Here is a 25505-nt window from a genome sequence, read left to right as displayed (position 1 = left end):
ACCCCGTGAAGGCCCACAGTGCTAATCTGTAAGTGGCCTCCTAGGGTGACTCTTAGTGTGGGTCTCCTAAGTTGTAAACTTGAGGGTTTTGCTGGGATTTACTCCTACTTATGGCTCCAGCCAAAGGCCAGACATCTTGCCTTGTATGTAGAAGTGGTCAGCATTGACCTGTTTTTGATAATCACTGCCCTCCCATCATTTGAAGCTTATTAGTTATGTTACCCATTGATAGAAATGCCCTCTATTTCTGGGTTTATTATAGTTGCTACAAGCGGGGATGGTGCTTATCCTTTGGAGGGATGTTGGGAAGCAAGAGGAGGCCCTGGTCCGGAAGGCCTGAGTTCTAACAGGGACTTAGACCTCCCCTTTTCCTAGGCCTGAGTAACTCCTCCCTATATAAATGAGGGAGTGTCTTTTAGCTCCATTGGTTTAGGATTCCATTTTGAGAGAATTCACAAAATGACCAAGGAAGGTTTACGAAAGAAGAATGCTCCAGAATTCAGTGGTACTTTGCAAACACACTGAGGACACGATCATGAGTAATTAGAACAATCTGGCAGTACTTTAGTCAAGGTCCTTTTGGTTGCATGTAATAAAAATTCACTTCAGACTGACTTTTGAAAAGCCAAAATGCATTCTAAGGATACCTGAGGGATTAGTAGAGTTCACGGCAAAGATGGAGAACCAGATCCAGAAGCCAGCCAAGTCCTCGAGGCCACTGGGGTGGCCCCTCTGGCCCACTCGCACTCATGTTTCTGTATTTCTATTTTAAGCCTCTCTGACTGTCATGCGGTGCAGCTCATGGGTCCCCGCTTTCTAAGCGCCCCATACCAGCTGCAATCCCAGAGGGTCTCTCTCTTTCCCCTTGCAAAACTGTTAAGATAAAGAATTTTCTTGGGCCTGTTTGGGTCAGTTCAACCCTGGTCTAATCAACTGGTGTGTGGGGGAGGGAGGAAAGGGAGAAGGTCACTGTGTGCAGACATGTCAGCGTGAGTCAGGCGGGTATCCCCCAAACAGTGTCATTAGAGAGAATGACACCTGCTTCAGCAGGTGCTCAGCTAGCTGTACTGAAATAAGACAACAAAGAAGATTGTAATTTTCTGCAATCCAGAGTGACCTTCCCCTCCAAATTCTTACTGAACTAGTCACAGCTCCAGAAATGGACATTGCCTCCATTTCATAAAGCTCTACTGAATGCTGAAACCCAAGGAGAAAAAGCCGCAAAACGTTGCTCCCTGCTTTATCACTCATCACTGGACTCAGCTGACATTTGCTGTTTTCACTTTTCATCAAATCTTACAGGAGTGATTGAAGACGTGGTAAGTTACAGAAGGTACCACTGCTTTACTAACACCTCTTCTTCCTTAACGATTTGCGTTGATGTCAACAACATGATAAGGATGGGGTTCAAATGATTCCTTGAACCTATGAGAGCCTGCAGAGGCAGCATATTTTGTGGGTGCGCTGCATAGAGCCTGGAGCACACTGTGTGCTCAATGTTATATCGCATCCCATTCCAATTTTACAAGAAGTCCAAGGATCTACTTCCCATCAAATATTAACTCTGCCTAATAACTTCAGGCCACAATCTGCCTCTGTGTCCCACAGCAGGTGGGGCAGAAAAAAGTAACCAAGTCTCAAACTTGCTACTCTTCTCTGTAGAAGAATCTTACAACCAACCACTGATGTCTCTAGCTCGGAAGCACAAAATGTATACAAAGGACTATATATACTCTTAACTAAAAGCAGTAGTTTAAATTAGCCTCGAGTCTTACAGAAATTGTTATTCCAAAACATGCAGAGGCAGCAAGAGTCACCCAAAACCACATTTTATTCTATGACCTTTATATTGCTTTTCTCTTACTTAAAGGTTGAAGCAAAGTGAAAGGGTGGCAACATTGTGTTAAAAGAACAAAACGAGTTAGTCACAGCAAATACACCTAATAAAACCTCAGGTCTATGCCATTCACTCCAAACACAGGGCTTAGTCCAGGAGTGGCTCATGTCTGGGTTTTTGTAAAGCAAACAGAAATATTTGGAAGAATCAACACGTTTCAGGAGAAGAGCCACGAGTGCCCTGAAAGCAGAAAGTTGACACCATTTTAAATATAATTCATATATATATATATTTTTAAAATCAAACACAATTAAATAGAATATGGGTTAAGTACATGAATACTTCGCTTTAGAAGAATAACAGTGGTGGTACACAGTACCAAAAACTTATACACAGCCTTTCGCTTCTTCTGTCGATGAAACAGTGTGCCTCTATACAATCAAATATTGCAATGGAATAAAATCTCTATTCATTCAAGACTTTCTCAAGGACAGAGGTGATTAATAATTATATATTTATATATATATGTATATATATCTCTTTTTTTGTTTTCTTTTTTGCAAAGTCTGAGCAAAAGCAGTAACGCCTAAGAGAACGTTCCTTCCCCTCAAACAGTCACGCGCAGCGAGGAGGCGTTGGCACCGTCTGGCCAGTGGAGTGTGCTCGCCAATGGGGCGGGCCTGCTGACGGCGGCGAGGTCCGGACCCAGTAGCCGGCTGAGTGGAAGGGCAGGCAGGGGGTCGCCTACTATCCGAAAGACAGAAAGCAAAAAGGCCACCAACTGCACAGCGGAGAAGGGGGAGGCAGCCGAGGCTGGGTGCTCTTCCCGCCCCCAACCCTTGATGTCAATATTCTTAATTTACAAAAAAAAAAAAAAAAAAAAAGAAAGAAAAAAGAAGAAACAAAACAAAAACCGCGTAGTCTGGGAACAAACATTTTGTTCAAGGTACCACAGGGGAAACGGGAGTGACTGCTACTGTACATTCCTTCCCACACGTATTCTGAAGGGAAAGTGAAGTAACCTGGAGGAGTATTCCAGAAGAGCAAGTCCTGATGCGCAAAGCAAAGGAGACTCCTCTTTTTTGTTAGCAGGGGAGAGCCTGGTTTTCAGTATACTGCATTTTAGGAGCAATTAAAGTGTAAAAAGTGTATGCTGTCACCACAGGGAAGGACAATGTCACTGAGATGACCTATCAGCTGGCTTCCTTCCAAATTAATGCCTCTGCGAATGCACAATGCCGCTGAAGGAAAACAACCCGCTAGCACCACGCTGCCTCCCCGAGCTGCCTGGCTCTCGGAGGGGCTGACTCACCTGTTGGTTTAGGAGGCCAAAGCAAAGCACTTCTGGTACCTGCTTTATGATACTTTTAGGGATGGGTTACCGCTACAGAATGGGCATCGAGTAACCGCTCTGCGCTTGTCTGCCTCCCACAGTATGTGGTCCCTGTCTATTCCAGTGGGCTAAAATTCTTTCATAAATGGGTTATTGCCATTGGAAAGCTATTAGTTTTCTAGTAATGTAAACAATACCACTTTGTCTCTTTATGACTTTCACTGTGTGAACATCATGTGCAGCAAATGTCTACATGTCACTCTGCTTAGGATGGAAGTCTAGGATTGTCTGCCATTCTTTCTTGGGAACAACAGTGATATATTCGTGAAAAGAAATACAGTGCTTTGTCTTCATTGGCTGTGTTGAAGAATCCAACCAAAGGAAAAAAGTTCACTTATTTTTCAAAAGCAGATTTCCTTTTTCTCAGGTCTTGAGTCATAGCTGAAAAAAGAAAAAGAAAAAGAAAAAGGTAACGTACATTTCTACAGCCAGTGACATTATTACGGATTAAGAAGGGAATCAAAACCTAGTGTTTACTATATACCAGCATCCAGGACAGCCAGGATTGGACCACAGCCACTTGAGGCAGAATACTAGAACTACCTTCATTTACATATGAATGAATGAATGGATGGAAGCTTTAAAAAGGTCAAGCAACTCACCCCAGCATTACCCAACAGGACTAGACTGGCAACCAGATTTGCTTTTATCTTTCCATTCTGGCACCAGATTATTAGAACGAAATATCTACCTTTTGACAGAGTAATTCTGCTTCTAGCAATTAACCCAACAGCATACTTGTAAGAGAGGGTAAAGACTTCTATACACAGACATTCATTAAAGTACTGTCTGTAACAGGGAAAAACCCCAAACAACTTAAATGACGATCCTTAGAGGATTCACTAAATCAGGAGAGCCATAATACAGAATACTCCAACACCTTCAGAAAGAGAAAAAGAACTCTGACCTCGCCTCCTAAGACCAAGATCTTGAGGCTGAGACCCCTGTACTCACAGCTCTGGGGAGGGAACAAACATCCCGGGGAGACAAGGTCTTGGGGACAGATACACATGAAATAACTCAGTAATGCCGTGAGGTAGTTCACGTTACATTCCCAAGTACGTTTCATAGACACGCGCAGAGTAGGCGATTCCGAGCACAGAGGCATCAACATAGGCTAGAGAGAGGCTGGGCACTCCTTCGTGGAAGCAGCTCACATTCATATAATCATAGAATGAGAATCAGAAAGAGATCTTATGAGACTGTCTTGTCCAATTTTTCTGATCTACTGATGAGGAAATGGGGACTGGAAAGGAAAGCGACTTGCAGAAGGTCCCACATGTTCACTAAAAGTGGACTGAAGAAGTTCTGTTAGCCCAGCACTTTCTCCATACCAATACACTGCTGATCCCTAAAGGACACACAGGATGGTCATCTTAGCCAGCCAAAGAGAAGGCTAGCGAGCTTAAAAAACAAAATATAGCAAAATAGACGTAATATTTTAAAAATGAAAAGCACACGGTAATAAAATCCAAACATACAACTCAAATAAAAAGCCCCAATTTTAAACACCTGCTTTCTAAAATGGTGTTGAAAAGAACATTTTCACGTTGTCAAACATTTGATCATCAACGATGATGGGGAATCACAACTTCATACACCTTTATCTTGCTCTTTGCTATTTTGGGTTTGACTGAGCCAGTGGAGATAGACAAAAATTACCACCCTTACACAGAAAAAAGGATGGAATCTGCCACAGTGAACAGAGCTTTGGTGTGAAATGGCTCAGTGTGAAGTTCAAAATTAAACCAACCTCTGGTAATGACCGTGCTTGGAGTAAAAAGTTGGCAAGGAAAGGGTGATGCTGGACCTAAATTTAAATTCAAGCCCTCCAAACTACTGTGGGTTATACGGGGTGTCATCTGAACGTATTTGATTCTGATTCCTGATTTTTGCTAACATAAATAATAGAGGAGTCATTTAATGCCTTCATAATGAACACGAGCAGATATTCTCCTCTCGCATTAAGTCTCTGTGATCAACTCAAGTTAGGGAAAGTAAAACTGTTGAAAAAACTGGGAATGTTTGGCTTGAGGAGAGGACTGGGGGGTACGCTATGTGGCTGCCTTCAACTTTCTAATGGTTACTTGCATGGTTTCTCACGGGTACTACTAGAACTAGCTGGAGAAGCTACTGAGAAACAGTATTAGCTTGTGGCAAGTCAGAATTTCCTAACCATTACAGCTGCGGGCCTCCAGACAAAGATGGAGAGTTGATCACACTCATTCAATTCACGCCTTCCTAAAATAGCAGTTAAAAAAAGAAAAAGAAAAAGAGAAAGAAACAAAAATTCACACAAGTGGGGAAAGTGAGAGAAGAGGCAGAACAAACTTGCAGAAGCTGGAAGCAAATGTATGAGTGGTAAATGACTTAGCTGGTCCAAAAGACTCAATCCTAAAAGGAAAGTGGAAAAAGTGGAGAAGCAACCTGATTTACAAGGCAGAATCCCTCAACGTCCAGGAATTGGTGGCACCAGTATGTCTCATAAAGGGAATGGGGGCTGGGTGCAAACACAAGGATTTCTTAAAAGCCTGTTTTGGAAGTTAGTAATCTACAGTTATTCTGCAATTCTGCTCAACCAGCCCCTGCCCCGAAACCAATCTCAGCAGAAAAATCTGAGATTTCTTCTCTAAGCAGAGTAAGACAGAGGGTCTCTGGGCTGACCTACACCAAACACGACCAAGTACAAGGATTCTGTCCTGAAAAGAGGGGGATTAAGGAGAGGTATAAATAAGAATAATGAGACTTCCCTAGCTTTTTCCCACTTGCCTCCTTGGTAGCCTGGCCTTCATCCTCCAGGCTGGAGACTGCTAGTGTTTTCTCTGGAAATATGATCAGCCCAAGAAGAAAACTTAAATTAAAAAAAAAAAAAAATCTGCCATCAGAGTTTCCCAAGGAGATACCTGGCTAGTATATATTTCACTTTTTAAAAGGCTGCCAAATTGTTTTTCAAAGTGGCTATAGCAGTTTGCATTTCCACCAGTAATATGGTAGGGTTCAAACTGCTCTACATCCTTCACCTGTCAGTCTATTTTAGCCATTCCATTACGTCTGTAGTTGTGTACCATTGTGACTTTAATTTGCATTGCTCTTATGACTAAACATGTCGAGCACATCTGCATGCGAATATCTGCCATCTGTATATCTTCTCTGGTGGAATGTCTGTTTATCTTTTGCCCATTTAAAAAATACCAGATTGTCGGGCTTATTATCGAGTTTAAGGGTTCTTTATATATTGTGGATACAACCCCTTTCTCAGACAGTTATTTTGCAAATATCACTTCCCAGTCTGTAACCTGCCTTTTCATTTTCTTTACAGTGTCTTTTGACAAGTACAAGTTTCTACTTTTGATAAAGATCGATTTAACGCTTTTTCTCCTTTATGGCTCATGCTTAGTTATGATCTAAGGAATCTTTGCCTAACCCCAAATCACAAAGATTTTCTCCTACGAGTTTTACTTTTAGCTCTGACATTTAGGTCTATGATCCATTTTGAGCTGATTCTGTATATGCTATGAGGAACAAGGTTCGCTCCCCACCCCACCCCCACATAGATATATATATGTAACTGTAAACTGTAAACTAAAAAGACCATCTTTTTACCATTGGATTAGCTTGCACATATGTCAAAAGTCAATTGACTTCATATATTTGGGTTTACTTCTGCACTCTCTACATGTTCCAACAATCTATACGTCTACCCTTATGCTAATATCACTCTGTCTTAATCATGCAGCTTTATAGTAAATGTGTCTAGGCAGTGTTAGTCTTCCAATTTGTCTCCCTCCCCACCACGTTTCTTGTTGTTGTTGCTATTCTAGTTACTTTAAATCTCCCGATAAATTTTAAAATCATCTTGTCTATTTCTACAAAAAAGCCTGCTGGGATATTTACTGTGATTGTACTGAATCTATCAGTAGTCTTGGATAATCTTGTACAGAATGGAGAGTATAGTCAATACTGTATTACATATTTGAAAACTGCTAAGAGAGCAGACCTTAAAAGTTCCCATCACAAGAAAAAAAAAAAAATTTGTTAACTATGTATGCTGATGATGTTAACTGGACTTATTGTGGTGATCATTTTGCAATGTACACAAATATTGAATCACTATGTTGTACACCTGAAAAGAATATAATGTTATATGTCAGTTATACCTCAACCACCACCATCACTATCCCGGGTTGAAAAAGCACCTTTAAAAAAAATTTTTTTTTAATTTATTTAAATCCAAGTTAGTTAATATTTAGTGTAATAATGGTTTCAGGAGAATTTAGTGATTCATCATGTATACACAACACCATGCTCATCCCAACAAGTGCCCTCCTTAATGTCCATCACCCATCTAACCCATCCCCCCTAGAAATGGCTCCTTAACAACACTGAGTCTTTTGATTCACAAACATGATTTGTTTTTATTTAAATCTTTAATTCTGCTCAGTTATAGTTTATAATGTACGAATATTATACATATTTCATTAAATATATTCCTAAGAATTTCATGTTTTGGTATGCTACTGTAGACTGTATCGTTTTATAAATTTCGATTTCCAACTGTTAATTGCTAGTATATAGAAATGTACTTCATTTTTGTATATTAACCTTATATCCTTTAGCACTGCTAACCTTAGTTCTAATAGCTTTTTTGTAGATTCCTTCAGATACTACTATCCAACAGTCCTTTCTGTGATAATGGAAATGTTCTGTATTGTGCATACATGGCTAGTCACTACCATACTGGATAAAGTAGCCTTAGGAATTTCTATGTAAGTGATGAGGTCTTCTGCAAAGAAAACTAGTTTTACTCCTTCCTTTACAATCTATAGGTCTTTTCTTCTTTGCCTTTTTGCGTTGGCTAGGACTTCCAGTGCAAGTGTCCTTGCCTTTTTCCTAGAATCATGGAGTCTTTCCCCATTAAAAATGATGTTAACTGTCAGTTTTACCAGGTTTAGGGCGTTCTGTTCTGTTCCTAGTTTTCTGAGAGTTTTGTCATCAATGGCTGAATTTTGTCAAATTCTTTTCCTGCATCTATTAAAATGATCATATGCTTTTCTTTTTATGATGAGTAACAGCAACTGGTTTTCAAATATCAAAGCAAACCTGCTTTCCTGGGATAACTCCACGTGTCATGGTGTTCTACTCTTTTTATATATTGATGATTGGTTTCCTTGTATTTTTGTCAAGGATTTTGTATGTATGTTCATGAGAGATACTAGCCTGTAGTTTTTTTTCCTTGTAATGTCTTTGTCTAGTGTCAAGGTAATGCTAGCCTCATAGACTATGTTGGGAAATATTACCTCTTCTTCAATTTTCTGGAACTTTGTCTAGAATCAGTATTATTTCTGTTTTATTTTTTGGGCTTGGGGTTTTCTTTGTGGGAAGGAAATTCAATTTCTCTCCTCTACCCTCCAATTTTATTGCTATGATGGACATAATACTGTTTAAGTTTAAAGTATATAACATGACAATTTGATATATATAGTGGTTACTACATCTATCACCTCATATAAATAGCTTTAAAAAAATAGTAAGAATACTTAAGAACTACTCTATTAGCAACTTTCAAGAAAATAATACAATTATTGTTAACTATAGTCACCATGTTGTACATTAGCTCTCCAGAACGAATCGATCTTGTAACTCGAAGTTTGTACCCTCTGACCAACATCTCCTCATTTCCCCTACCCCCTCCAGCCCAAGTCCCTGGCAACTACCATTTTTGCTGTTTCAAGGAGTTTGACTTTTTCAGATTCCACATACAAGTGAAATCACACAATATTTGTCTTTCTATAGGTCTGACTTATTTCACTTAGTAAAATGTCCTCAAGGTCCCTCCATGTCGTCACAAATGGCAGGATTTCATTCTTTTTTTAAAAAATGTTTTACTTATTTTTGAGACCGACAGTAACAGAGCACGAGCAGGGGAGGGGCAGAGAGAGAGGAAGACACAGAATCCGAAGCAGGCTCCAGGCTCTGAGCTGTCAGCACAGAGCCTGACACAGGGCTTGAACCCACAAACCACGAGATCATGACCTGAGCCGAGGTCGGACGCTTAACCGACTGAGCCACCCAAGCGCCCTGGCAGGATTTCATTCTTTTTGATCCATTCAACCATAAATGAACACTTAGGTTACTTCCATGTAACACATTTAGGATTCTTGCATAGGATTCTAAATATGCAATGAACATGGGGTGCAGATATCTTTTTGAGGTAATAATTTCATTTTCTTCAAATATATACTCAGAAGTGGTATCGCTAGATCTATACGATAGTTCTAATTTTAGTTCTTTGAGGGACCTACATACTGTTTCCCATAATGGCTGTACCAATTTACGTTTCCACCAATAGTGCGCAAGGATTCCTTTCTCCTACATCCTCGTTAACATTTGTTACTGCTTGTCTTTTTGCTAACGGTCATTCTAACAGGTGTGAGGTGATATCTTACTGTGGTTATGATTTGTGCTTCCCTAATGATTAGTGACATTAAGCACCTTTTCATGTATCTTTTGGCCTATCTTTCCAGGTCCTTTGCCCATTTTTTAATTTGAAAACAATTTTTTGTCTGCTGAGTTCCTCATATTTTATACATATGTACATATATATAATGTATCAATATGATAATATCATAACTAAAAATATATTTAACTCCTCAAATTCAATTTAATAGATACAGCATTATTCAGATTACCATTTCTTACTGAGTTTTGGTAATTTATATATTTCAAGGAATTTCTCCATCTCATTCAAGCTGTTGAACTTATTAGCATAAAGTTGTTCATAATAGTTCACTAATATCATTTTAATAACTTTAGGATCTGTAGCGATGTCCCCTTTCAATCTTTGTATTGGTGATTCATGTCTAATCTTTTTTTCCCCCCTCAATTAGTCTGGCTAAAGGTTTATCAATTTAATCGATCTTTTTAAAGAGCCAGCTTTTAGGGGCGCCTGAGTGGCTCAGTCAGTTAAGCGTCTGACTTCGGCTCAGGTCATGATCTCACGGTCTGTGAGTTCGAGCCCCACATCGGGCCCTGTGCTGACAGCTCAGAGCCTGGAGCCTGCTTTGGATTCTGTGACTCCCTCTCTCTCTGACCCTCCCCTGTTCATGCTCTGTCTCTCTCTGTCTCAAAAATAAATAAACATTAAAAAATAAATAAATAAAGAGCCAGCTTTTGACTTTTCTCTATTATCTGCCTGTATTCTATGTAATTGATAATTACTTTTTATTTTATTATTTCCTTCTTTCTTTGGGTTTAATTTACTCATTTTTTTTAGTTTCAGGTAGAAGACTGAGACTCTTGTCTAATATAAACATTTAATGCTATAAATTTCCTTTTAAGAACTGTGTTAGCAGTATCTCACAAATACTATGCTGTATTTTCATTTTAATTCAGTCCAAAATATTTTTAACCTCTATTTTGATTTCTTCTTTGACTAATAGGTAACTTAGAAGTATGTTACCTAATTCCCAAATATTTGGGGAATTTTCCACATATCTTTCTCTGACTTCTTGTTTAATTCCTTTGTGAGGAGAAAACAGATTGTAGGATTTCAGTCTTTCAAAATGTACTGAAACTTGTTTTATGGCCCAGAATATGGTATATCTCAGTCAATGTTCTATATGTAGGCCAAAATAATGTGTATTCTGCGCTGCGAGATGCATTATTTTCTACAAGTCACTTAGGTCAAGTTGGTTGACATTGTTATTCGAGTCTTCTAAACACTGTTCTATTACTGAGACAGGGCTGTTGAAATCTCCAAGAGTCATTATGGATCTGTGTATTTTTCCTTGTAGTTCTATCAGCTTTTGCTTTATGTGTTTTCAAGCTCTGTTGTTAGATGCATACACATTTAGGATTCTTTTTTTTAACATTTTTTATTTTTTGAGAGACACAGACCAAGCACAAGCTGGGGGGGTACAGAGAGAGGAGACACAGAATCCAAGGCAGGCTCCAGGCTCCCAAGCTGTCAGCACAGAGCCCGACACAGGGCTCGAACTCACAAACTGCAAGATCATGACCTCAGCCAAAGTCAGACGCTTAACCGACTAAGCCACCCAGGTGCCCCCACATTTAGGACTCTTGACGTCTTCTTAATCAACTGACCTTTTTATCATGTAAAATGTACTTTGTGCCTGGTAATATTCCTTGTTTTGAAGTTTACTCTGACTTGTAGTAATATGGGCAGTCCAAATTACTTTTATTAATGCCTGCATGGTATATATCTTTTCCATCCTGTTTTTACTTTAAGTCTTTATGTTTAAAGCAGGCTTCTTACAGATAGCATCTGCCATTATCTAATCAATCTCCGATTTAACTATTTATTAATTTTTTTTTGATTTAACTATTTAGACCATTTACATTTGCTATGACCACTAATAGGATTTCACTTAAACCTACTATTTTGCTATTTGTCTTCTATTTGTCCCATGGATTCTTTCTTTCCTTTTCCCCTTTTTCTTGAGTTCTTTTATATCAGTAATTTTCTGGGTATGGTTTCTATAGATTATGTTTTTCTTCTGATTGTGGGTCAAGTTTTTCTGCTTCCTTGCATACCTAGTAATGCAGTGGATGGCAGACATTGTTATTTTTATACTGTTGAGTACTGAATTTTACTGTGTTCCTTTAAAGCGGGCTGGCCTTTGTCCTGTCATGCAGTTGTTATTTACAGAGCAGTTTGATCCTTTCAAAGGTTGCTCTTCAGTTTGGTTAAGGGGCTTTACTCTAGAGCTTTTGGTTTTATTTTTAAAGATTATTCATCTATTTTGAGAGAGAAAGAGAGCTTTCATGTGCGCACAAAAGAGGGGTAGAAAGAAAGGCGGAGAGAGAGAATCCCAAGCAGGCTCCGTGTTGTCAGTACAAAACCCAATGCAGGCTCGAACCCACAAACCATGAGATCATGACCAGAGCCTAAAATCAAGGGTCAGTGCTTAAACAACTGAGCCCACCCAGGTGCCCCATACTCTAGGGTTAATTTAGCTCCAGCAGTAAGGCATAATGTTTCTGAGGAACTACCCAATGCCTTGTACATTACAAGACCTTGGTTAGTAGGGGTGGGACCTATTCCTAACCCATGTTTCAGGAATTAATTTCTGTTATTTTTTCCATGGCCATGGGCATTTTCACCCAATATATGTATAGATCAGTATTTGGCCAAGCCCTTCAAGGGACCTCTCATAAAGAGAGAAACTCTGGAGCTTTCTTTCTGTGAAGCTCCTTTTCTGGTATTCTTCTCTATGACTTCTAGCCAATTTAGGTTATCCAAACGTTGATTTCTAACTCCTTAATTCAGCAACACTATGAACTCTATTAAGGTCTCCCCTCCCTGCACTTTGGAAACTGCTTCTGGGCAGTGAGCTACAGATCACTTCCATGTTACCCTTATTACAAGAATTACAGACCTCTACTGCCTTTTGTCCAATATCTGGAACTAGTTGTTTCACTTAGTTTGTTTTCTAGTTGTTCATGATGAGAGGGCAGTTTCTATAGCAGCTAATCCTTCAAAGGCAGAAGCAGAATCTCCCTTATGCCCTTTTTTAATATCTGGAATTTAATTCTTTCCAGTTTTTATACAAGCTAGATCAGAACACATGTCATTCTTACCTTTGTAGACCTCTCTAAGGGCTGATCATATTGTGCCTGTTGCATAACATCACTGACTATCATTTTAGCAATCTTCCAAGCTAGCTCTTCTTGGGCCTAAAACAACAACAATAAATCATTTCAAACTGTTGATAATGGTTATTCATTAGAAAAGTTAAGACTTACATTATCAGTGCTCTAAACACAACTGTATGTGATAGGACCTGGGCCACCCTCTGGCTATGCTACATTAACAAGCTATTTGTTCACTGTCTTCTAGGGTGAGCTACTGGGTACCCAACATCATGACTATTTTCATGTTAGATGATCAAAACATTTTTCTTTTTCCACTCACATCTCTCAATGTACTTAACAAGTCAAAAAGCAAGCCTCCTCTTCTGCAAACAGAAGTGAGGAAAGAAACATTTGAGCTTTTTGTTTCTATGGATGCCTGATGGTTGATGGAAATTTGGAGGTATGTCTATTTCTCAGTGGCTAGAGTCTCTGAACTAAAAGATCCTGCACTGACCCCACAAGGCAACTGTTAGATACTAAAAAGGGCCCACCCTTTCTTGTTACCTCCTGGATAAGGGAGCAATGATGTGCCATGTTGCTTAAACGTGGGAACTAAGGAAAGAGAAAACCTGAAACTTTACTTAGACAAAGTGCCACTTATAAACAGGAATTTCTTTACACTGAAAGTAGAATTTACCTCATCAGTATTTCCTTGCACCCATTTCTTCATAGCTTGTGAGAACATGGATCCTAGTAAATAAAACCAAAATTGAATGTATATTTCATGCACAATTTTACATTAAAAAGGTGCTCTTATTCAAAAGCTATTTCCAGAAATGGATATTCTTTTTTTGTACAATCTCATCTAAAACATTAAGGAATATTACCGTTAATCAAAATTGATTATCTCCATTAACAAGTATTTAACTTGCAAAAGACTTTTGAAAGTCTGTTTCAGAGTTCTGGACTTTTATTCTATTCTCCTCACTTAATAAAAGAAAAGTATTATCGGGGCACCTGTGTGGTTCAGTCAGTTAAGCGTCCAACTTTGGCCCAGGTCATGATCTCATGGTTCACGAATTCAAGCCCCAGGTCGGGTTCTGTGCTAAGAGCTCAGAGCCTGAAGCCTGTTTCAGATTCTGTGTCCCAGAATTCTGTGTCTCTCCCTGCCCTTTCCCTGCTCATGATCTGTCTCTCTCTCAAAAATAAAAACATTAAAAGAAAAAAAAGAAACTATTCTCTAGTGTTAGATTTTCAGCTAATATTAAGTGAACAAAAGAAAACCATGACTAGGATTTGGCCTTAGATAAGAGTCTAGCGGTACATCAGGAGGTATCAATCTACTTGTTATATATCCAAATTTTTTAGACCAGCTCCTATACAAAAGGGCTTCCAGTAAAAATTACACTGCCACATGCTCAATCTCTGGTGTGTATAAATTGGCTGATTAACAGCAGAGTTTTAAATGGCCATGCTCTGTCCAGGCCACAGCACACCTCAACCCCCCAGGAGATACACACAAGCCTATCTTCGTATAGGTAGGTACTCAGGTGCTGAGGAATCACCAAGACATAGACTAGCCACTTTTTCCATTAATGAAATACATAGCTTATCCTTTCTTTAACACAAATAAGATCCTTTCCAACTCGGCCTTAAATCAAGCAGTTGGTAGATTATTTCTTAGGCAAGGTACTGATTAAGTCAACGACTAGATTAGAACTATATATAGCATTCATGAAAAGTGCAAAACCTGCATCCTTTCCCTTGATAATTTTTAGTATTAGCTAAAAGTCTGAAGACTGGTCTAGGTAAACTTTATGGCCAACCAGTCAATAAAGCCACATTACACACTCGGCCTAAAGTCTCAAATGGCTGTTGAATTGCCCAGTGCACTGCTCTCTCTCAGGCTAACCCAAAGAGCCACACTGTGACAGTCTCCTACATGTTTAACACCCTCTCTTCTTTTCAATGCACACAAATTTGGCTCCTTTCTGTGCCTCCCCTCCCCTTTTAACACGGAACTTCTCCAGGACCCCATTTCCAGCCTTCTTTTCTCCTTTGACAGATTTTCTCTGGGGCATCTCATCCCCTCCTGTGGCCTTAACTTCCTTCAAAATGCAAATAATCAAAAAACCTGACCTTGGGCATTAAAATTCATGGACTTAGAAATTGTCCTACGGTATCTCACAATTAACATGTTCCAAATTGAACTTGTCTGTTCTCTACCTACTCTTTTTTTTTTTTTTTTAAAGTTTATTCATTTATTTTGAGAGAGAGAGGGAGAGTGTGCAAGCAGGAAAGGGGCAGAGAGAGAGAGAGAATCACAAGCAGGCTCTGCACTGTCAGTCCTGAGCCTGATGCAGGGCTTGATCTCCTGAACTGTGAGATCGTGATCTGAGCCAAAATCAAGAGTCTTGATTTCTTGCTACCTGAGGACAGTGTAGAGCCCTTGCTGGCCAATACCCCACAGAGGCTGTCTAATACTTCCTCTACTCCAAAGCTACCAGTCACTTCTTCTTTGTACTCATTTTTTACCAATAAAATACACTATTAGACTCTAAGTTTCTTAATGGCAGGATCTGTATGTTCTAACCTGCCCCGTGAATAAGAGTGCACAGAGGCACTACAAAATTATTTACTGAATGAACTGTGCAGACTTCTTTCCATCTTTGTACTTTTCCTGACTGTGTACCTCAGGCTTCTCTGGCAAATTAGGAAATAAAATCAATTATTTAAATAAACTGATAGGGTAAAATAGGTTAACAGGCCCTTTTTGGGTCTAAATGATTTCAACAACTGTTGCATTTTTTGCTTACTCTGTCAATGTATATCTGACCCAGAAGTAGATTGTTCACCAACACCAAGAGCATTCCTTACTCAAGTAGTAGTTGAATTAAAAAATAAATATAATACAGGCACCTGGCTGGGCTCAGTTGCTGGAGCATGTGACTCTCGATCTTGGGGTTAGGAGTTTGAGCTCTACGTAGGGGGTAGAGTTTACTTAAAAATAAATAAATAAATAAATAAATAAATAAATAAATAAATAAATGGAATGCAATCCTATTAAATTCAATAGGAAGATTAATAATAGCTCTTAATTTTAAACACATTTCTCAAAATGGGAGATTTTCTTCTTTTTTTAAAGTTTATTTTGAGAGAGAGAGAATGTGGGAGGGGCAAAGAGAAAGAGGGAGGGGGAGAGGGAGGGGGAGACAGAGAGAGAGAGGGAGAGGGACAAGGAGAGAGAGAGAGAAAGAGAGAGAATCCCAAGCAGGCTCCACAGTACCAGCGCGGAGCTCGATGTGGGGCTCAAACTCATGAACTGTGAGGACACGATCTGAGCCGAGACCAAGAGTCACTCAACCGAGACATCCAGGTGCCCCTGGAACACTTTCTTCTTACAAATTAGTGTCTTTTACTCAAGACAATACTGTCAATCCAATCACACTGAAAAATTTCTAGATCCCAAGTGAATGGATCCACATTGGTTTTTAAAATCTTCCTTGTAAACCAACTGTTTGGAAGCTGAAATCAGTCACAAATAATGTACTTGTCAAAAAAGATTTGTGTTTAACTCTTGCAACTAAATGAGCACTCTCCAGGTGATTTTAATTTTTTTTTTTTTTTTCAACGTTTATTTATTTTTGGGACAGAGAGAGACAGAGCATGAACGGGGGAGGGGCAGAGAGAGAGGGAGACACAGAATCAGAAACAAGCTCCAGGCTCTGAGCCATCAGCCCAGAGCCCGACGCGGGGCTCGAACTCACGGACCGCGAGATCGTGACCTGGCTGAAGTTGGACGCTTAACCGACTGCGCCACCCAGGCGCCCCTCTCCAGGTGATTTTAAATGAAGGACTTGAATTTCAACCTCTTCATATTTTTCACATATATATCATGTATTTGAAATTTCAGCAAATTAGAAGAAATTTAATGAATTAAAGGGTCTTGAGATAAACCTCAAATCCAACCTGGACTGGGTATTCACCATTTTTGTTTTTTAAGTTTATTTATTTTGAGAGAGAGTGTGTGAGCGAGTTGGGGATGAGCAGAGAGAGAGAGAGGGAATCCCAGACTCCGCACTGTCAGCACAGAGCCTGATGTAGGGCCTGAACCCAAGAACCATGAGATCATGACCTGAGCCGAAGTCAGACTGACTAAGCCACCCAGGCACTCTGGGTATTCACTATTTTAAGTAAAAAAGTGACAAATATTTTTTCATGAAGATGTGCTTTCTGGAATGGTAAAGCAAATTCAATACCTTTCATTCAGAGACTGTACAGACATGTGATTACACAAAGCCCTTGTGCTCAGCTGTGACTACAAACACAAGGTGAGAGAGAAGGCAATTATTTCATAAAATAAACTGTTTAAATCTTAAATGATCCTTCACTTACAGTCACTGACTAATGTGAGCAAAGGCTTAACAGGGAGTATGAAAACACCACAAACCTTTTGATTTCTTTACATCAGGTTCAGGCTCAGATTCTCGGATGAATTGCCCCAAGTCACTTACTCTTCCAAATGTCATCTTCCTAAATAAGTACAAAAAGAAAAATATGATTTCTAATGATCAATACCAAATTAAGGAAAGAAAAATTCCACTCTTAAGCATCTCATTTAAATGTAGGAAGCTAAAAATACTGTGTCATGTTATTCAAAGCAAGGTTTATTATTTTATTTTATTTTATTTTTATTTTTTTAAGCAAGGCTTATTTTAAATAGAACTGTCCCCTAAAGAAAGCAAAATAATCTTTAATTCAATGCAATTCCATTCAAAATCCCAGAAAGGTTTATGAAACATGATGGGTGAACAGGTAGCTCACAATTCTAAAATTCATATGGAAGACAAAAGGCGTAAGAATAGCCAAGATAATTTTGTAAAGGAGATAAAAAGGTAGGAACCTGTCTTAGATCAAAATGTGTATTACAGAGCTAGAGTCTATAGAGCTAGAGTCATTATATATTACATATAGTCATTATATATGCTATAAAGCTACAATAATATCAAGCAAACTTGAAAGGCAAAGAACACAGTGAAAGACCTTATTTAACAGATTACTAATCAATAATGAATATTCAAAAACATAAAGAATTCCAACAAGTAACTAAGAAAGACAGAAAAATGTAAAAAGGAGACGAACAGTCACTTCACAGAAGAGAAACCTGAACGACCAACAAACATGCCAAAAGCAACTTAATCTCAGGGGCAATAATCCAGATTGGTAAAAAATCAAACATCTGATGTTATTTAGTGTCAATAAAGATACGGGGGAAATGAGTATCTTCCTTAACGGGGGGTAAGAATGCAAAACATATAGCTACTCTTAAAGGGAAGCTGGTTAACGGGCGCCTGGGTGGCTCAGTCATCAAGCATCTGACTTCAGCTCAGGTCATGACCCCATGGTTTGTGAGCTCAAGCCCCATTTTGGGTGAGCAATGCTTCTCTCTCTCTCTCCTCTCTGAGGGACTCTCTCTCTCTCTCTCTCTCTTTCTCTCTGTGTGCCCCTTGCTCCCCCGCGCCCTCTCTCTCTCAAAAAAATAAAGAAAATAAAGGTAAACTGGTTAAGATCTATTAAAATTTAAAATCTGCCTCTTGGTACAAGGAAGTATATAAAAGTAATTCTTTGCCATTCTGTGCGTAACAGTGAAAAATTGCAAACAATTTGAATATTCATCAATACCCAAAGGGCCAAACAGTGGCCACAGTTATGAGCTATAATTAAGATTTTATATGGAACACTACAAATAGTCAAAATGAGGTAAATCTGTATATACTACTATAGAAAAGTCTCCAAAACTCACTGGACTGAAAGCACAAGGTACCAAATAGAGTGTAATATCGATTACATAAAAATAAGCAAGCAAAAATACATACTATGATGTCACAGTGATTATCCTGAATAGGAGGGGGAGAGAATAAGCTCTGGTTTGTGATCAAAGGGGACATCAGCCTTATCTACACATTTAATTTTTATAGGAGATTAATGTATCTGTAATTAAAAGAAGAAAAAGAAACTGTGACGCCCATGTATTATTTCACTCGGGCCATGGTGGGTCTTATTTTAGGGTTATCCTTCCCAGTAAGTTGTCACTTCACATGTGCTTGCAATACACCAACAGACAGAAATATGTCTGCCTTGAGAAACACTTCAGGAAGATGCCAAAACCATAAGACTAAAAACCAACACTGAAAACTATCTTTAAAGATGAAGAAAAGTTGGGGGGCGCCTGGGTGGCTCAGTCAGTTAAGCGTCCAACTTCGGCTCAGGTCATGATCTCATGGTTCATGAGTTTGAGCCCTGTGTTGGGCTCTGTGCAGAGCCTGGGGCCTGCTTTGGATTCTGTGTCTCCCTCTCTCTCTGACCCTCCCCCATTCATCCTCTGTGTGTGTGTCTCTCTCTCTCAAAAATAAATGTTTTTAAAAACTAAAAAAAAATTTTTTAAAGATGAAGAAAAGTCATTATTTCTCTATTTCTGACCCATTTTATATATTATCTGTTAAAATACATTTATTTTACACACACAGCAAAAAACTACAGAAGTAAAGCATCTTGCAATTGACAGACTGCTTTAAGTCAGGTTTTAAGTAAATGAACTAACAACGATTCCTTAAGAATAAATATAATCTTTGGGAATTAAATCATTTAGGCTTATTGTCCACCATTTCCTAAAAGAAGAGATAAAGATCACCATATTGACGCAGCTAAAGCATGCTTTCTGAAGACAATGTGGTCCCACAGCTTTAATTTACTTCAAAGTACATCCCACGACTCCCTGGTCTCCCAAATATCACTGTTACTTTCTGATAAACTCAATTAAACATGTTGAAATCCCTTTTTATGGCATTGCCGGGACTGGGGTTGGGTCTGAGTAGGGTAATCAAGACTACACAGGTTTATAGGTTAATCAAGCCATCTTTAGAGAGGAGGAAGTGATTTTGTGATCTGATCTGTGGTAAAGGTCAGCAAGTGGTACATGCTAGGAATTGATGTCTTTTTGTTACAGGATAAATTAAACATCCAATTCTTAATTAAATACAAAGAAATAATTTTGTTCCATTTTCAAGTATTAGTTACACAGTATTAGTCACTGTACTTTACTTTTGCTTTTAAGACAGACTTTGAAATAGCTAACATACAGACCAAATGAAACACGGAAGAGATACAGCCTAAAACCTGTCAGATGAACATGATACTCATCAACCTTGTACAGCATGGTGGAATGATGACGGTAATGACATTTATGGAGTGTTTACTAGATATTAGGCAAGGTTTTAAATGCTTTTTGTGTATTACCTCATTTAATCCCCTGAACAACCCAATGAAGCAGTAATATTAATCTCAATTTAGAAATGAAAAAACTGAGACACCAAGAGGTTAAGTAGTTTTCCAATAAGTGGCTGAGCCAAGATAAAAACCCAGGAAGTCACTCCTGAGCCTTCACTCTTAACCATGGTCTACTGCATACTCTATATAAGTAAGTGCTGGCTATATAATAGATGAGAAACAATTTTTAAATCTTAATTGTTTTTAATGTTTATTTATTTTTGAGACAAAGAGAGATAGAACATGAGTAGGGGAGGGACAGAGAGAGAGGGAGACACAGAATCCGAAGCAGGCTCCAGGCTCTGAGCTGTCAGCACAGAGCCCGACGCGGGGCTCGAACTCACGGGCTGCGAGATCATGACCTGAGCCCCTGTCAGACGTTTAACCGACTGAGCCACCCGGTACCCCCCAAATTTTTAAATTTTAAATTGAAAAATAAAAGAGACAAAACTCCATAAACTTGTAAACATTTTAGACACTCAGTCAAGCTTACCCTGCATATGTCCGCTGATACAAAGATTCTGGATCCAAACTGGCAGCATCCACAATGATCGCTTCATCAAAATTTTTCAGAATTTTAACACTGGCTTTTTTCATACTGGACTACAACAGAAATTGTAAAATCAGCAGTATATTATTTGGGAATCGAACAATCCTGGGTTTGAGATAGGAAAGATTTGTACAAAATCTTCAGTAATTGAGATACACATAATTTTCACTCAACCCCATCATGACTGAGATGCGAAACAGTAATGATTCTGAAATGTAACCTCGAAATATAACTGCAGGAGGAAGCACAATATTAAAGTGTACGACCCAAGCTTTTAATGCCAAATCTGTTTGTTTTCCTGGTGATCTGACAAATGTGCTGTCTTTACAGGCATTGTGTTCCCAAGGGTGCAAGACACCCATCCATCCAGGTATATATAGCTTAGCTAACTTTTTACAAAATAAACACGCATACTTTTGATCTTCAGTGAGGCCAAGAGAAGCTGAAGAAAACTTTCTAAAATGACCAGCTAGAAGAGTGTAGTAAGTTCTCCTCCAGCATGTTATCTCCCACTCCTCAGCCCACGAAAAGCAAGTCAGAATTGTTATTTCTATAAAATGCCAGAGCCACGTGTTTTCTCAGTTATTCCACTTCTAAAAATTCAATTACAGACAGACTCAGCTTAACAAAATGACTAATATGCAAGATTATTATTCACTGTAGCATTGTTTAAAGTGACGAAAGGCAGGAACGTGTTTAAAATCTGTGACTAGGGGCGCCTGGGTGGCGCAGTCGGTTAAGCGTCCGACTTCAGCCAGGTCACGATCTCGCAGTCCGTGAGTTCGAGCCCCGCGTCATCCTCTGGGCTGATGGCTCAGAGCCTGGAGCCTGTTTCCGATTCTGTGTCTCCCTCTCTCTCTGCCCCTCCCCCGTTCATGCTCTGTCTCTCTCTGTCCCAAAAATAAATAAACGTTGAAAAAAGAAATTAAAAAAAAAAAAAAAATCTGTGACTAAGGTACAGGTTAATACCCATGACTCACGTATAGGTTAATATCCATGGTTAAGGTATAGGAACAGATGCTTACAGAACACACTCCACAGTACATGGGGTTCTCTTTATGTGCTAAGAAGGGGTAAATAATTAAAAAGAAAGAGGCACCCAAATAAAGAAGACAGAATACTTCCTTGAGGCTACTGTTAACTCAGTTACCAAAACTGGACATCACAAGAAAAGAAAACTACAGATCAGTGTAAGAATTGATGCAAAACCCTAACAATATACTAGCAAACTTATAAAAATAATTACATACCACCACCAAGTGAGTTATCCCAGGTATGCAAGGTTGGTTTAACGTCTGATAATCAATTAATGTAGTACACCATATCAACAGAGTAAAAACCAAAACCCACATGACCACTTCCATTGATACAGAGAGAACATTTGACAGAATCCAATACCTTTCATGATATATAAAAAAAAAAAATTCAACAATTAGGAATACCGGGAAATTTCCTCAACTTAATAAAAAGCATTTATGAAAAATCCATACCTAACATCATATTAAAAGATTAAAAAACTGAAAGCTTTCCTCGTGAGGTCAGGAATAAGACAAGGATGCCAACTTTCACCACTTCTGTTCAGCACTGTGCTGGAAGTTTTAGCTAGAGCAATCAGGCAAGATAAGCAAATAAAAGGCATTCAAAGAGGATAGAAGAGAGAAAACTATTTCTACTAGCAGGTGACATGATCTTATATAAAAAAAAAATCCTAAAGAATCCACAAGAAAACTATTAGAGTGAACAAATGAATTTAGTAAAGTTGAGGTACAAGATCAACACACAAAAAAGTTATATTTCTATGCATTACCAGTGAAGAAAAAGAAATGGAGAAAGTAACTATTTATAATAGCATCAAAAAGAACAAAATATTCAGGAATAAAATAACTCAAGGAGGTATTAAGACTTGTACACTGAAAACTACAAAACATCAATGAAAGAAATTAAAGGCTTAAATAAATGGGATGACGTCCCATGTGCATGGACTGGAAGACTTAAATGGCAATACATCCCAAAGCAATCTACAGATTCAATGTAAACCTGATCCTAAAATTCATATGGAATTGCAAGGGACCCAGAATAGCCAAAATAATCTTATGAATGGAATGAGTTGGAGGACTCACAGCTTCTGATTTCGAAACTTATTAAGCTGTAATAATTAAAACAATATTAGTATTGGCGTAAGAAAAGACATGTAGATCAATGAAGTAGAACTGAGAGTCCAGAAATAAACCCATGTATCTAAGGTCAAATGATTTAAAAAATAAATAAATAAATTTAAGTTTATTTATTTTGAGAGAGAGAGAGAGAGAGAGAGAGCGCGTGCGAGCGATTGAGTGGGGGAGTAGCAAAGAGAGAGAGGGAGACAGAGAATCCCAAGCAGGCTCTGCACTGACAGAGCGATGCTGGGCTCGAACCCATGAACTGTGAGATCATAACCTGAGCCAAAACCAAGAGTCAGACACTCAACCAACTGAGCCACCCAGGCGCCCCTAAGGTCAAATGATTTTTGACAAAGATGCCAAGATCCTTCAATGGTAAAAGAATAGTTTTCTCAATAAATGGTCCTGGGACCAGATACCCACATACAAAAAAATAAAGTTGGACCTTACCTCACACAACATGCAAACCTAACTAAAAATGGATCCAAGGCCTAAACTCTTAGAAGAAAACACAGGTGGGCATGGGAAGTGACAGCTTTATGTTTCATTAGGTAGGTTTCCATTTGGGGTGATGAAAAGTCTGGAACCAGACAGTAGTAATGGTTGTACAACACAGTGATTATACTAAATGTCATTGAATTATACACTTTATGATAGTTAACTTTATGTCAAGTGAATTTTATCTCAATTAAAAAAATTATACTTCGGGGCGCCTGGGTGGCTCAGTCATTTGAGCAGCCGACTTCGGCTCAGGTCACGATCTCGCGGTCCGTGAGTTCGAGCCCCCCATCGGGCTCTGTGCTGACAGCTCAGAGCCTGGAGCCTGTTTCAGATTCTGTGTCTCCCTCTCACGGACCCTCCCCCGTTCATGCTCTGTCTGTCTGTCTGTCTGTCTCTCAAAAATAAATAAACATTAAAAAAAAATTATCAAAAAAAAAATTATACTTCTATATACTTACAATGAAAATGTGAATATGAGAAAAAAATTCCATTTATAATAGTATCAAAAAGAATAAAATATTTAGAATAAACTTAAGAAATACCAAATGGATACTTGAAAACTACAAAATGTTATTGGAAGAAATTATAAAAGATGTGAATAAATGAAAGGCATCCTGTGTACATGGATTACAATATTAAGTATTGTTAAGATGGCAATATGTCCCAAATTGATCTATGGAGTCAATACAGTCTCTATCAGAGCCCTGGCTGGCTTCTTCATAGAAGTTGACAAACTGATCCTTAAATGCATTTGAAAACTCAAGGGACCTCGAGAAGTCAAAACAATCTTGAAAAAGAAGAACTAAGTTGGAAGACTCTCAGTTCTTGATTTTAAAACTTGTTACCCAAGCAATGGTAATTAAGACAGTTAAATAGAACGATTATTTGATCTAACAATTCTACTTCTAGGTATATACACAAGAGAAATGAAAACCTATATCCACACAAAAACTTGTACAACAGCATTATTCCTAACAGCCAAAAGAGAGAAACAACCCCAATGTCCGTCAACTGATGGATAAACAAAATGTGGTATGTGTGTAAAAGGGGATGTTATTTGTTCATAAAAGAGGACTAGTTCTGATACACCCGAAACATGGATGAACCTTGAAAACATCATGCTAAGTGAAGGAAGCCAGTCACAAAAGACCACGTATCATATGGCTCCAATGACCAGAACAGGCAAATCTACAGAGATAGAAAGTAGATTAGATTAGGAGTAGTCTAGGGCTGGAGGAGTGGAGGATCTGGAGGGTAGTAAAGGACACACTGTTTTTTCCTTAGGTGAAAAACTTTTAAATTGGCTGTGGTGACAGTTAAGCAACTCTATGAATATACTAAACACCACTGTATTATGTAACATAAATGAATGAACTGTATGATGTGCATTCCATTTCAATAAAGCTGTATGCAAGAAATAAAGGAAAAGAAAGAAAGAATATATAAGGAATGATTTCAATTATGTAACTGAACAGGTAACACTAACCCACACCATCAAAATCAGGATAGTAGCTACCTGGCAGGGAGGATAGTGACTAGAGGGGGGCACAAGAGAGTTTATGGCATACTGGTAATGTTATGTTTCTTGATCTGGATACTGGGATACATGCGTTAGGTCTGTTTATGAAAATTCTTTAAGCTATATAGTTATAGGAGTTTTCTGTACATATATTATACTTCAACCAATAATGTGAAACTATACTTTATGGTCAGCACTTAGACCCTGTAAGTGCCTAAATAAAAACAAAACACTCTAGCCTGTATCAAAAAACAAAATGGCGACCACATTCAGCAGGTAACCTAAACAGGAGGAAAAGGTACTGGGGAGAGCTTTGTTAATGGTAATAAATAGTACTGTCTTATAAATTAAGAAAATTATCCAGGGCCCTGTGTCAAAAAATCTGAAGTGTTATTTATTTATGTGTCAACAGTGTAATGAGAAAACGATTATGCTACATTATGGCAAAGAACACTAGACAGGGAATATGTTTTGGCTCTACACTTACTGTGTGACTTGAAAAAAATCAGTTAACTTTTTAGCACTTCCCTAGATCTCTTCTCTTGGGGACAACCCATTTAATGTGATTTTGGAGAGAATCCGAGAAGTCTGATACATGAAAGTACTCCAAAAAAAAAAAAAAAGGG

General features: G+C 38.6%; 1 protein-coding gene across 1 annotated transcript in view; it reads right to left on the bottom strand.

The window, feature by feature from the left end:
* Nucleotides 1–1813: 1813 nt before the first annotated feature.
* Nucleotides 1814–25505, bottom strand: part of AKAP10 (A-kinase anchoring protein 10) — a 79071-nt gene continuing 55379 nt past the window's right edge. The window contains exons 11-15 of the mRNA XM_043583246.1: nt 20644–20753; nt 17275–17357; nt 13522–13574; nt 12831–12926; nt 1814–3611 (exon numbers count right to left, since the gene is read on the bottom strand). Coding sequence (XP_043439181.1) covers nt 3606–3611; nt 12831–12926; nt 13522–13574; nt 17275–17357; nt 20644–20753 — 348 coding nt within the window. The 3' untranslated portion in view covers nt 1814–3605. The remainder of the gene's footprint in view (nt 3612–12830; nt 12927–13521; nt 13575–17274; nt 17358–20643; nt 20754–25505) is intronic.

Source organism: Prionailurus bengalensis, chromosome E1 (assembly GCF_016509475.1).
Source record: "Prionailurus bengalensis isolate Pbe53 chromosome E1, Fcat_Pben_1.1_paternal_pri, whole genome shotgun sequence".
In the NCBI taxonomy this organism is placed as follows: domain Eukaryota; kingdom Metazoa; phylum Chordata; class Mammalia; order Carnivora; family Felidae; genus Prionailurus; species Prionailurus bengalensis.
Note: the sequence above shows the minus strand (reverse complement) of the source record. Positions and strands in the feature narration are given on the sequence as shown.